The sequence below is a fragment of the Rhinatrema bivittatum genome, chromosome 9 (genome assembly GCF_901001135.1).
Source record: "Rhinatrema bivittatum chromosome 9, aRhiBiv1.1, whole genome shotgun sequence".
NCBI classification, from domain to species: Eukaryota; Metazoa; Chordata; class Amphibia; order Gymnophiona; family Rhinatrematidae; genus Rhinatrema; species Rhinatrema bivittatum.
Genome location: NC_042623.1, coordinates 210,583,462 through 210,595,581, shown reverse-complemented (window position 1 = coordinate 210,595,581; position 12,120 = coordinate 210,583,462). Strand labels below are relative to the sequence as shown.

The window sequence follows — 12,120 nt, the reverse complement described above, 5'->3', positions numbered from 1 at the left end:
CAGGGGAATATAAGAAAGCGGGGAAAATCTCTGCGTCATTTCAAATGCCATGTCTCAGACCCAAAGGAGCAGGAGAAAATGATCGGGTCAAAGAAAGAACCCAAAAAATAAAGCAGATTTCATGCATTCCCTCACTCCCAAATTGTGGCAAACAATCCTGTGTGTGCAGTGCTCGGCAGGAGTGCTTCACACCATCTCCTGCTGCCTAAAACCAGCACTCGAAGGGAAAGGGTGTGGGGAAGCTTTGCCACACTCCCACCTTCTCTAAGGTCATTCCGAGGAAAGAGGGATCCACAGTCAGGTGGCAGGTAAGTCACCACCATTCAGAGTAATCTAAGGGCCTGACTCTCTAAGCCTTCATCCCATAGACAAAGTCTGTGCCCCTGGTTTTCTGCTGCAGATTTTTGAGGACCCTGTGGCAGAAGTTAGCAAATTCTGTGACAGATTTTACAAAATTTGGTGGCAATTATGTGACAAATTAGCATAATTTTGCATAGTAAAATGATTGTCTTAGAAAATGACTGTAGTTTTCATAATGTAACATGTGTGTCCAACTTATTTGGTTCTCTTTTAGAGAAAAAGGGATCTCAGGCAGGAGAGATAGAGAGATAAGGAATGGAGGATAGAAGCACAGAGGGAGGAGAAGGAAAGGGGATGGGAGGAGGATACAGGGATCAGAAGAGGAAGCAATGAGCCATTCATCTACTCGCCCTGCCCCTTAAAAAAATCGATCTGCCATATCACTCACACCCCATACTCCCTCTCATTACCTCACTCGCGCTTCCAGCTCCTCACTCCATCACTCTTCCAATTCCCTCAATCACAGCAATTCTGATCCCTTCATTCTCTCCCTCTCCCATATCTCTTCTGACCCTCTCACTCACTCCCTTCCCCCCACCATTCTTGTCCCCTGTACCTCCCATTAGGGGAGGAGATCTCAGAGGGAGATGGAGAAAGATCTCAAGGGAAGGGACAGAGGGTTCCAAGATGGAGGGAGTGAGGGGAGAGGAGAAAGAAGGGGATCCTGGATCTACTTTCACACTCATCCTTCAGAAGATCCCTTGTCACTCATTCTCATATACTCCAAACCCCCTCATTTACTCTCACACATACACTCCACACCACCTCTAATACTCCCACTCTCACATTCTACACCTGCTCTGATCCCCTCCTTTATTCCAGACTCACACCACCATCCCCTCCCATACTCGACACACATGCACACAACCTCTCTCTTACACATACACCCCACACTACCTGTAATCTCCTTATTCTATACACACACACGCCGTCCCCTCCCCCACACAATCCCTAACTTTCACTCTTACCTCCCCTCAGTAGCAAGCACACAAACTCTCACCCTCCTCACCCACCTGCGCTGATCCCAGCTTCCTTAAAGCAGCAACACAGCACCAAAGGCTGCATCCTCTTCCTGTGCAACCTGGAGCCCACTGCGCTTTAAATCATGGGGGCTGTGTAATCAGTACGGTTGAAAGCACAACACTCTGGCCCCTGGGCTGCACAGGAAATGAAAGCAGCCCGAATTGCCATGCTGCTGCTGCTGTGATACTCTGAATTAAGGAAGCTGGAATCGGCGGAGGGAGAAAGGGTAGATAAGCTGCGGCGATGGCCACTATGGGGCCGATGCAATACAGTGCGCTCACACGAGCGCACTGTTTAACCCGCTGTCGGATGCAGGTTAAATAGGTGCTAATACACTCCCTAATGCAATAGGGGGATTAGCGCCTATTTAACGTGCATCCGACACGGAGTGAATGAGTTAGCGCTCATCACATGCAAATGCATGTGAATGAGACTATTACTCATTCATGTCGCATTCAAAATAATAAATGTGCGTCTCAGATGCACATTTATTGCTCAGATGATATTAACGCCTGCAGAAAAAGTATAGAAAAGCAGAAAAAAATGCTTTTCGGTATTTCTTCAATTAAAAAAAAAACAAAAAACCCCAACTTCAGCAGACCACCAAGTGGGAAGGAGAAAAAAGGGGGATCCTGGATCAGGTAAGGAGAGAAGATGGATCTACTTTCACACTCATCCGGGCGCCATGCATGTGCTAAGAAAGCAGGCGCTGAAAAGTCAGCGCCCGCTTTCCGCAAAATTTATTGCTTTGGCCCCTGTGTGTCCTGCTCTCTGGTCTCCTGTGGGCAAATACCGAAGGAAGGGTTGGATTTCACTGCCCTTCCCCGTGGCTGTGGAATCGCGGGAGAGCAGGGACCCAGCACAGAAAAGCCTCAGTGAATCTCTGTTGAGAGAAAAAAAAGCTCTAACAGTAATTTTAAAATGGTAAGTAAGGATTGCTTTGTCATTAAGTGTCTTCTCACATTTTTGATCTATGGAACAAATCCTGGCAGAAGATTGAGCTCCATGACACCAAAGAAAACGTGCAGCCTGAATCCTACAATTGACACAGATACAGTCTTCAGTGCAAATAATAAAAACACAAATTTTGAGAAGATGTCAACAGCCATCTTTTTCTTGCGGTGTACAACTATCTTGTAATCATGGTTCATGCCTCCCTCTATAGCAAGTTCCTCTTTCTTTAACCACATTTGCATACAAAGTTTTCCTTCTTACCTTTAAACCATCACTTGGAAGTCTGTAGCCAAACCTTGCTGGCAGGTCCTCAAAAGCTTGGGATATATTATCCTTCGTATACTAAAAACATACAAGAAGAAAAAAACAAACATATCAAATTCTACTGTAGGTGGCATCAAAAACCAGATTCTGGAGTTTAAAGCAGTGTTACAGCTCTCCCGGTAGAACAGAATTGTACAGTGCAGCCCTGGGTGTAAAGGGCTACTCATCATATGCAGGAAATAAAATAACCTGTGAAATAAACAGCCTCTTCCCTGGGTACATTTGTGGAGGAATCCTTGTTCCCCCCTCTACTAGTTTATGTCCCTTATTTGGTCCTGCAGAAGGAAAGCTCATTGGGTATGGGAGGGGAAGGGGAAGGATAACCTGGACAATTTCTCAGGGCCCCCTGCACTCTACAGGTGAAAGAAGGGCAGCCCCATAGCCGAAGGAGGTCTTCAAGCAGCAGGAATAGGGAAGAAAAATCAGTGAGAGGCCGGGGAGCCGACACATGTGCTCAAAAGGTCCCATGGCAACCCCAGCCCTTCTTCCTGCATGGGCTTTCACCAACCAAGGAAATCTTTCCTGACCCTGTGCTGATTTTCCCCTTCTATTGCTGTGCCCTGAAAATCTACACCAGGTCAGTCAGGGGCTGGAGATGAGTAGGGGAGGGCATGGAAGGGAAAGGCAAGCAATGTTAGGGGATAAAGTACCTAGGAAAGGGCTCTGAGGAATCGAGGAAGGACTGGGGGGGGGGTGGGAGAGAACCCATAAAGAGACCATGGCAGACGTGTTGAAAAGAGAGGACCCACAAAGAGGTCACAAAAGAGGAAAATAGGAGGTCAAGGATCTTTGAAGGAGTCATGGAGGTGGGGGGCTGTGTATAGGAGGGAGAGGAGCTATGAGGGTGTCAGACAAGAAGGAGCTAGGAAGGGACAACAGGAGGTGAGACAAAAGAGAGCAGGAGCCAGGATAGAACCATGAAAGAAAAAGAAAAAGCAAGTCTGCTTACCATAAACGGTGTTTCCGTAGATAGCAGGATGAATCAGCCATGCTGCCTTGGGCTGTCCGTCAAGGCCCGGGAGGCGGAGCTTCTCAAAGCTATTACACAGAGTTCAGCTCTGTGCAGCTGCACATGAGTTCCCGCGCAGGAAAAGCAGATTCTCCTCAGTCTGTAATATAGCAGTATATGAACTTGATTTGTCCTTTGCGTGGCTGTCAGGGAGGCGGGTGGGTCAGCATGGCTGATTCATCCTGCTATCTACGGAAATACTGTTTACTGTAAGCAAACTTGCTTTTTCCCGTCGATAGCAGGGTTAAAATCAGCCATGTTTGTCTTGGGAGTCCCTAGCTGATGGTCACGCATCTCATTTGTTTGCCTATTTCTTTCGGCTGAGCGTGACCTTGGAGCGTGGACAGCCCGCAACTACTGTTCATTTCGCAAGGTTGTTGAGTATTGCTCTGCCCAGTTTGGCATCTTCTGCTGGTCTAGGCAATAATGTGATGTGAAGGTATGTAGAGATGTCCAGGTTGCCGCCTTACATATGTCGATAGGTGGAATCTGTCTGAGATGGGCAATTGAAATGGATACTGCCCTCACCTGATGGGCATTCTGTGTCTAACAGAGTTGGAGTCCCTTCTTCTCATAGCAAAACTTTATGCACTGAACAATCCAGCTGGATATGGTTCTTTTGGCAACAGGTAAGCCTGGAAAATTAGGGTTAAATGTAAGAAAGTTGAGATGGTCTAGCCTCTACTCGAGTCCTGCTCTTGTAGTAGGCTAACACCCTTTTACAGTCCAAAGTGTGGTCTTGGAAAAAATGTTGGAAGTTCAATGGATTGGATAAGGTGGAAAGGCAGAAACTATTTTCGGAAGGAAGGAGGGGTGTGTGCGTAGTACTACCTTATGGTGATAGAATTCTAGATATGGACTGTAATATACTAAGGCTTGAATTTCGCTGACTCTTTGTGCTGAAGTCATGGCTACCAGGAAAACTACCTTCCATGTAAAGTATTTAACGTGGGAAGGGTCCATAGGTTCTAATGGAGGCAACAGGAGTTGTTCCAGCACGATATTTAAGTCCCATGGAATTGGCAGTTTGGAGATTGAGGGCCCAAAGGTGAGAGGCCAGTCATGAAACGAGAAACCATTGGGTGAGTGGAAATGGATTGACCATTATGGAGCACATGTAAGGCTGCGATTGCACTCAAGTGAACCCTCACTGAAGCGGTCGCGAGTCCTGATGCGTAAAGTGTGTGTAGGTGTTCTAACAGGCATTCTGGCGGGCAGTGCCACGGGTCGAAATGGTGCTTTGTACACCAAGTAGCTTATCTCTTCCATTTGAAATGGTAATTACGACGTGTGGAAGGTTTTCTGGCCGACAGTATGACGTTCTGTACACTGTAGGATAAGCCCATTTCTGTTAGTAATGTCCGTTCAAACTCCATGCCATCAGGTATAATGACTTGTGCATAGGGTGAAGTAGAGAACCCTGTTCCTGCAACAGGAGATCGTTGCAGTCCTCTAGTTGAAGTGGATTGTCTATCGATAGTTTGAGTAGGTAAGTGTACCAAAATTGCCTGGGCCATGCTGGTGCTATTAAGATGAGGTTCGCCTTGTCTTGTATGCACTTTTGAATGGTTCGAGTGAGAAGAGGAATTGGTGGGAAAGCATACATTAGCTTTTCCATCCAAGGAATCAGGAAGGCATCCTGAGTTAACCTGTGAGGACTGTTTCGTAGTGAATAAAACTGGCGTACCTTCCTGTTGTGGTCCGTGGCGAACAGGTCTATGGCTGGTATGCCCCAGCGGCGGAAAATCTTGTCTGCGACCTGCTGGTGAAGTGACCACTCGTGGGAGTGGAAAATACGGTTCAACCTGTCTGCCCGAGTGTTGACTATACCTGGGAGGTATGTCGCTTGGAGGTGAATGGAGTGAAGTGCTGCCCATTCCAGAATTAGGATTGCTTCCTTGCAAAGGATCCATGAACCTGACCCTCCTTGTTTATGTAAAACATGGCGACTTGATTGTCAGTGTATACCATGACTTGTTTGCCTTGCAAATGTAGAAGGAATGTTTTGAGGGTGTTCCTGATGGCTCTGAGTTCCAGTAGGTTTATTTGGTATGTGCTCTCACTGGGACCACTGATCCTGCATTTCGAGATGTGCTCCCCAACCTTTGCTGGACGCATCCATTGCGAGTACCACATTGTGAGGCAATGTTCGGAAAAGTGCTCCCTTGGTGAACGTTCGTTTTTGTAACCACCAATCTATATCCATAGTCATTTCGCTCGTTACAGAAATGACTCGCGATAGTGGTTGACGGTGTTGCAACCATTGTAGCCTGTGTATGTGGAGCAGATAATTTTGGACTGTATAAATGGCTGCTGACATATGTCCCAGGACAGTTAGAATTTGACATGCTGTAATATTTAGCTTTTTTAATAGTTTTCTGAGTGTGGTTTTTCTGTCCTGTGGAAGAAAGGCTGAGCCCCAATGAACTGAAGGATTTGTGACGGGGTGAGGTTGGATTTTTTTAAATTTACCACCAGCCCCAATGTTTGGAGACATTGTATTGTCAGGTGAACCTGGGACCGAAGAGTCTCCGGGTCTGATGCCACCAGGAGCCCACGTATGGAAATACTTGGATCCCTTGTTTTCTTAGGTGGGCCACCACCACTGCCATGCATTTTGTGAAAACTCTGGGTGCAGCCGCTAGCCCGAACGGAAGTACTCTGTATTGATAGTGCTAGCCGTTGAATTGGAAGCACAGGTATCGCCATGAAGTAGGATGCATCGGAATGTGAGTATATGCATCCTTCAGATCTAGTGAACACATCCAATCGGTGGGTTGGAGGAGGGGAAGGATGGATTTTAGGGAAACCATCTTGAATTTTTCCTTCACTAGGAACTTGTTCACTACACGCAAGTCCAAGATAGGGCGTAGACCTCCCGCCTTCTTGGGAATGAGGAAATATGGGGAGTAGAAACCTGTGCCCCTTGATGCACTGGGTATGCTCTGTATTGCACGTTGTTTGAGTAGTTGAGTGATTTCTTGTATTAATTGCAAGTGGTTTTTTTGCCTCCCTTGGCATAGGATAGGGAGGAAAGGGGTGGGTTGGATGAAAAATGGAGGCGATATCCCTGATGTACTATATCTAACACCCAGCAGTCAGAAGTGATCTGTATCCAAGCATGGAAGAAGGATTGTTTTCTGCCTGCTATTATATTGTGTGGTGGTGGCCATGCTATATTCACAAAGACGACGAGTCTTAGGACTAGATGCAGATGCTTGTCCCTGTGTGCATTGGGCTCTAGGTTTTCCGCATCTGTTCTGTTGTGGAATCTGTGGTTGCTGTGGTTGTTGATAGGAGGGTAAACGATATGGAGGATATGGCCGGTATTGCCTCCTCTGGTATTGTTGCCGACGAGGCAATGCATAAAAATGCCTGGTAAAAAGGTAGACTATGCTGAAGGGTTGACTAGTGACTGAACTGCCACCGATTGCTCCTTTAATTGCGATACTGTCTCTTGTAAATGACTTCCAAAAGGATCACCACCACGACAGGGAAGATTCGATAATTCCTCTTGCACATCCTCCTGTATGGCACTGGATCGGAACCATGCAATTCTTCGCGCTATTGCAGATGCGGAATTCAAGGAAGATGTTTCGAATGATTCATACCCCGTCCTTAGAAGGTGGCGTACACCTTCTTCCAAATCCTATATTGGTTGAGGGAGACCTGATGTTGCATCAGAAGTTGGAATTAGGGTCTTAACAGTCATATAAGTACTGGACAATATAGAACTGGTGTTGACCAATACGAGCTCCCAGCATTGATGACTGGAAAGATTTTTTGGCAAAATCATCCAAGTACTTATGGGCTCTCCCTGACGAGGCATTCGAGTGCATTCTTGTCTTTTTAGACATTGCATTGCTCACTCAATCACTATAGATTGGTGCGGTAATTGTGGGGATGCATAAAATTGTGACTGTTTCATCTTGTATTTAAGGTCTATCTTCCTAGACACTGACATGATGTTAAAAGGCATTTCCCAAGATTTTTCTAGCACTGCGTCAAGAACCTTGTGTGATAGAAGGCCGGTAGGCTCATTGGGAAGGTCAAAAATCTTTAATAGACCCAGCGTCTCTGACCGAGGATCTGGAACCTTTTGTACCTCCAGGTGCAAAGCTGAACCCACCTTGTCAATGAATTTTAGATAGGTGGTGAGTATGATTCTTGTGGTTCCTCAGCCAGATCTGATGGGTATCCTGATGAGGAGGTAGGAGAAGATGGTATAGAAATTGGCTGTTGAGGTACCATGTGAGGACTTGGCTGTTTCAGTTATCTAGCGCTGGAAAGGGTGGAGCAGAGGACAGTGGAGAAGTACTTCTGGGCCGTTGAGGAGACTGTTCTCTCGAACTTGGAGATTTCACTGGACTCTGTGGCGGAGGCTGAGGAAGCTGACATGCGGATTGTATTGAAGTAAAAAAATGACGAGCGCAGTGGAAATCTGTGCTATTGCCTGTTGTGCCAGTTCTGGCATCTGAGAAGATATTTCTCTGGGTAGAACTGATAGAGGTATGGCAGCGAGTAGGATATCGGAATCCAGTGGTTCCGGGCTGTCAGGTTGTGGTAGAATCCTGTCTTCTAGTCTCCTTTGTATGGATAGGTTCCTGTAAAAGTGAGTCCTTGTGATGTGTATGCGACACGGAGGATAAATCGGAGAATATTTGCAAGGATGACGAAGAGGAATGAGATGAATGGGAGGAAACGGGCACCCAGTCGTCTTCCAAAGCCATCTATGATGGCGGAGATCTATCATGACCAGAGCTTAACATCAGAGATGAAACATGGTGTGGTCGTGGATGTGCTGGGTGGTCTGAAGTTGTGGAGGCACCAGAGGTGTGTGGGTGTACCCCATGTTTCTTCTTATGAGAATGTTTGGTTGGGACCTGATGTGGAGGACGGTTGGATGGTGAGTGTCTCCCCTGTGTTCTCTTGAGTCATCCTTGGTAGGTCTGTTGCGCTAAGCATCCGCTTATGCGCTTTCTTGGCGGGACGCGTCGACTTCAGCCCCTTCGGCATCGAGGGGTGTGTCAATTGATGTGGTCACGTTGAGCTCTGTGACCTTTTGGATGCAAGCGCCGGAGTCTAAGATTGCGTCGGTAGGTGTGTCGACGTTGAAGGATGCGCCTGCTTCGACAAATGTGTCAGCTTCAAGGGCCATTCTCGCCTGCTTCGAGAATGGCCCTGTTCACGGTGTTTTTCTCCCTCACCCGTGCCCCAAGGAAGAAGGGCCTAGTGAGGCTGCTCTTTTGGGAATCGGCGCTTGTTGCTTCTCCGGTCCAGGCAAAGAATGTGCTTCAGAGGATGGGGCATAAGAGTGCCCTTTGGCATTGAGCCCTGTGTGACATTCTTCCACAGTGTTTGCAGGTTGCCTGTTCGTGGTCTGGGCCCAGACACACATAACAGGCAGAGTGGCCGTCAGTTATAGACATTATCTTGCCACAGGCACAAGATTTGAAACCCGATGGCCTGGGCACTCTTCCCTCTTTCGTTTTTCTTACTCTCTAAGTTTTGTCGCTGAAGAAAATTCTCTTTCTAATTTCCTGAGGAGATCCAAAGCTCCGCGTGTGTTCCCGCGCACAGAAAAAAAAACAGACTGGGAAGAATCTGCTTTTCCTGCGCGGGAACTCATGCACAGCCACACAGAGCTAAAATCTGCCTTGACAGACAGTCCAAGACAGCATGGCTGATTCAGCCCTGCTATCGATGGGAATTAGGAGTGAGAGAGAGAGAAAAACTGGGAAGAGGCCATGGGGAAAGGAAAATTAGGTTCTTACCTTTGCTAATTTTCATTCCAGTAGTACCATGGATCAGTCCAGACAGCTGGGTTATGCCTCCCCTCCAGCAGATGGAGTCAGAGAGAAAACTGAAAGCACCCCCTAGATATACTGGTGTGCCTCCTGCGGTCCTTCAGTATATGTGATATCAAAGCAGAAGCACTACACACAAAGTCCTTCCACAAAAAATTTTTTTTTTTTTTTTTTTTTTAAAAACAGTGACCAGATCAAGTAGCCACGTCCTTGAAACAGGTAAAAAAACCAGAAACAACAAACAGGACACCACAAGTGTACAACAAGAACGCTATAAAATAGCAACCGGCCCCATGACACTGAGGCGACCGACACAAGACAGAAAACTGCAATGAAAACGACAGACTACGAGCGGACTCCCAGAAGCACCAAGGGCGGGCGTCTGGACTGATCCATGGTACTACTGGAATGAAAATTAGCAAAGGTAAGAACCTAATTTTCCTTTCCCAGTACGTACCAGGATCAGTCCAGACAGCTGGGATGTACCCGAGCCGCCTTAACTGGGGTGGGACCCTGAGAGTCCCGCTCGAATCACACTGCTCCCAAAGGACTCTGCAGGAGGTCCCCGGACATCCAGGCGATAATGCCTGGAAAAAGTATGCCAGGATTTCCATGTGGCCGCCCTGCATATCTCTTGGCACGAAACCAAGTGATTCTCTGCCCATGAAGTCGCTTGAGAACGCAGAGAATGAGCCTTAAGTCCAGCGGGAACAGGCTTACCACAGCCAACATACGTGGACGCAATAGCACTTTTCAACCAGCGTGCAATCGTAGCTTTGGACGCTTGAAGACCCTTCCTGGGTCCACTCCACAACACGAAAAGGTGATCTGACTTTCTAAAGTCATTCGTAACCTCCAAATAGCGTAAGAGAATCCGACGGACATCCAAACGCCTCAAGTCCCGACCCTGAGCAGACTGTAGGTCCTCGTCCGAAAAGGAAGGTAATTCCACCGTTTGGTTGACATGAAACGTGGAAACCACCTTAGGTAGGAAGGAAGGAACAGTTCGTAGGGAAACCCCGGACGCCGAAATGCGCAAAAACGGTTCCCTGCAAGAGAGAGCCTGAAGCTCCGACACCCGACGAGCCGAGGAAATGGCGACAAGGAAAACAGTCTTAAGGGTGAGATCCTTCAAAGAAGCCGCCTTAAGAGGTTCAAACGGAGCCACACACAAACCGCGGAGTACCAAGTTCAAGTTCCAAGACGGACAGGGAAGCCTGACGGGAGGACGCAAGTTTCTAACCCCTCGCAAAAACCGAGCCACATCTGGATGACTCGCAAGGGAAGAACCTTCGACCTTACCCCTCAAGCAGCCCAAAGCCGCCACCTGAACTCGAAGCGAATTATACGCCAACCCCTTCTTCAATCCATCCTGTAAGAACATAAGGATATCCGCCACTGACGAACGTCTGGCCGACGTACCTGCCGTGTCACACCAATCATGGAAAACCTTCCAAACCCTCGCGTAGGCGAGAGTAGTGGAAGATCGACGCGCCCGAAGGAGAGTAGACACCACCGCGTCCGAATAACCTCTCTTCTTCAACCGCTTCCTCTCAAAAGCCAAGCCGCCAGACAAAAACGATCCGCCAGATCGAAAAATACTGGACCCTGCCGAAGGAGATTGGGAAGGTGACCGAGACGCAGTGGGCCGTCGACTGCCAAGTTGACCAGATCCGCGAACCACGGGCGCCGCGGCCATTCCGGAGCCACGAGAATCACCGGACCGTGATGGGACTCTATGCGCCTTAGCACTTTCCCCACCAGCGGCCACGGAGGGAACACATAAAGAAGAATGTGACGAGGCCACGGAAGGGCTAGCGCGTCCACCCCTTCTGACGCGTGCTCCCTTCTCCGACTGAAGAAGCGGGCCGCCTTTGCATTTTGACGAGTCGCCATGAGGTCTAAGCGCGGAGTCCCCCAACGCCGCGCGATGAGAGCCATCGCTTCCAACGAGATCTCCCATTCGCCTGGATCTAGGTGCTGCCGGCTGAGATAATCCGCTTGAACGTTGTCCACGCCGGCAATGTGGGTGGCCGCGAGACGCTCTATGTGCCTTTCCGCCCAGGACATCAACAGCGCCGCCTCGGACGCTACTGCTTGGCTTTTCGTGCCGCCTTGTCGATTTATGTACGCCACTGTGGTCGCATTGTCCGACAGAACTCTTACTGCTCGTCCACGTACCAGCGGAAGGAGACAACGCAAGGCCAGGCGGACCGCTCTGGTCTCCAAGCGGTTTATGGACCAAGTCGCCTGGAGTGCTGACCAGGTGCCCTGGACTGCACGGGACTGGCAGACCGCACCCCAGCCCGACAGGCTGGCATCCGTCGTCACCACCAACCAAAACGGGGGTTCGAGGTCCACCCCCTGTAGGAGATTGGCCGGAATCAACCACCAAGAGAGACTGGAGCGAGCCAGCTCCGGCAAAGGCAACTCCATCCCGTACTCCTCCGAGCGGGGATCCCAGCGAGATAGAAGCGCTCTTTGTAATGGACGCATATGCGCAAAAGCCCATTGTACCATTTCCATAGTAGACACCATATGACCAATGACTTGTAAATAATCCCAGACCGTGGGAATCTCGAGCTCTAACAGGCGCCGTACCTGAGTCATGAGATTGAGCATGCGTTGTTGCGGAAGAAAAAC

General features: G+C 48.6%; 1 protein-coding gene across 1 annotated transcript in view; it reads right to left on the bottom strand.

Moving 5' to 3' along the window:
- Positions 1 to 12,120, bottom strand: part of RNF13 (ring finger protein 13) — a 318,726-nt gene that overhangs the window by 273,263 nt on the left and 33,343 nt on the right. The window contains exon 3 of the mRNA XM_029615493.1: positions 2,599 to 2,679. Within this exon, the coding sequence (XP_029471353.1) occupies positions 2,599 to 2,679 (81 nt within the window). The remainder of the gene's footprint in view (positions 1 to 2,598; positions 2,680 to 12,120) is intronic.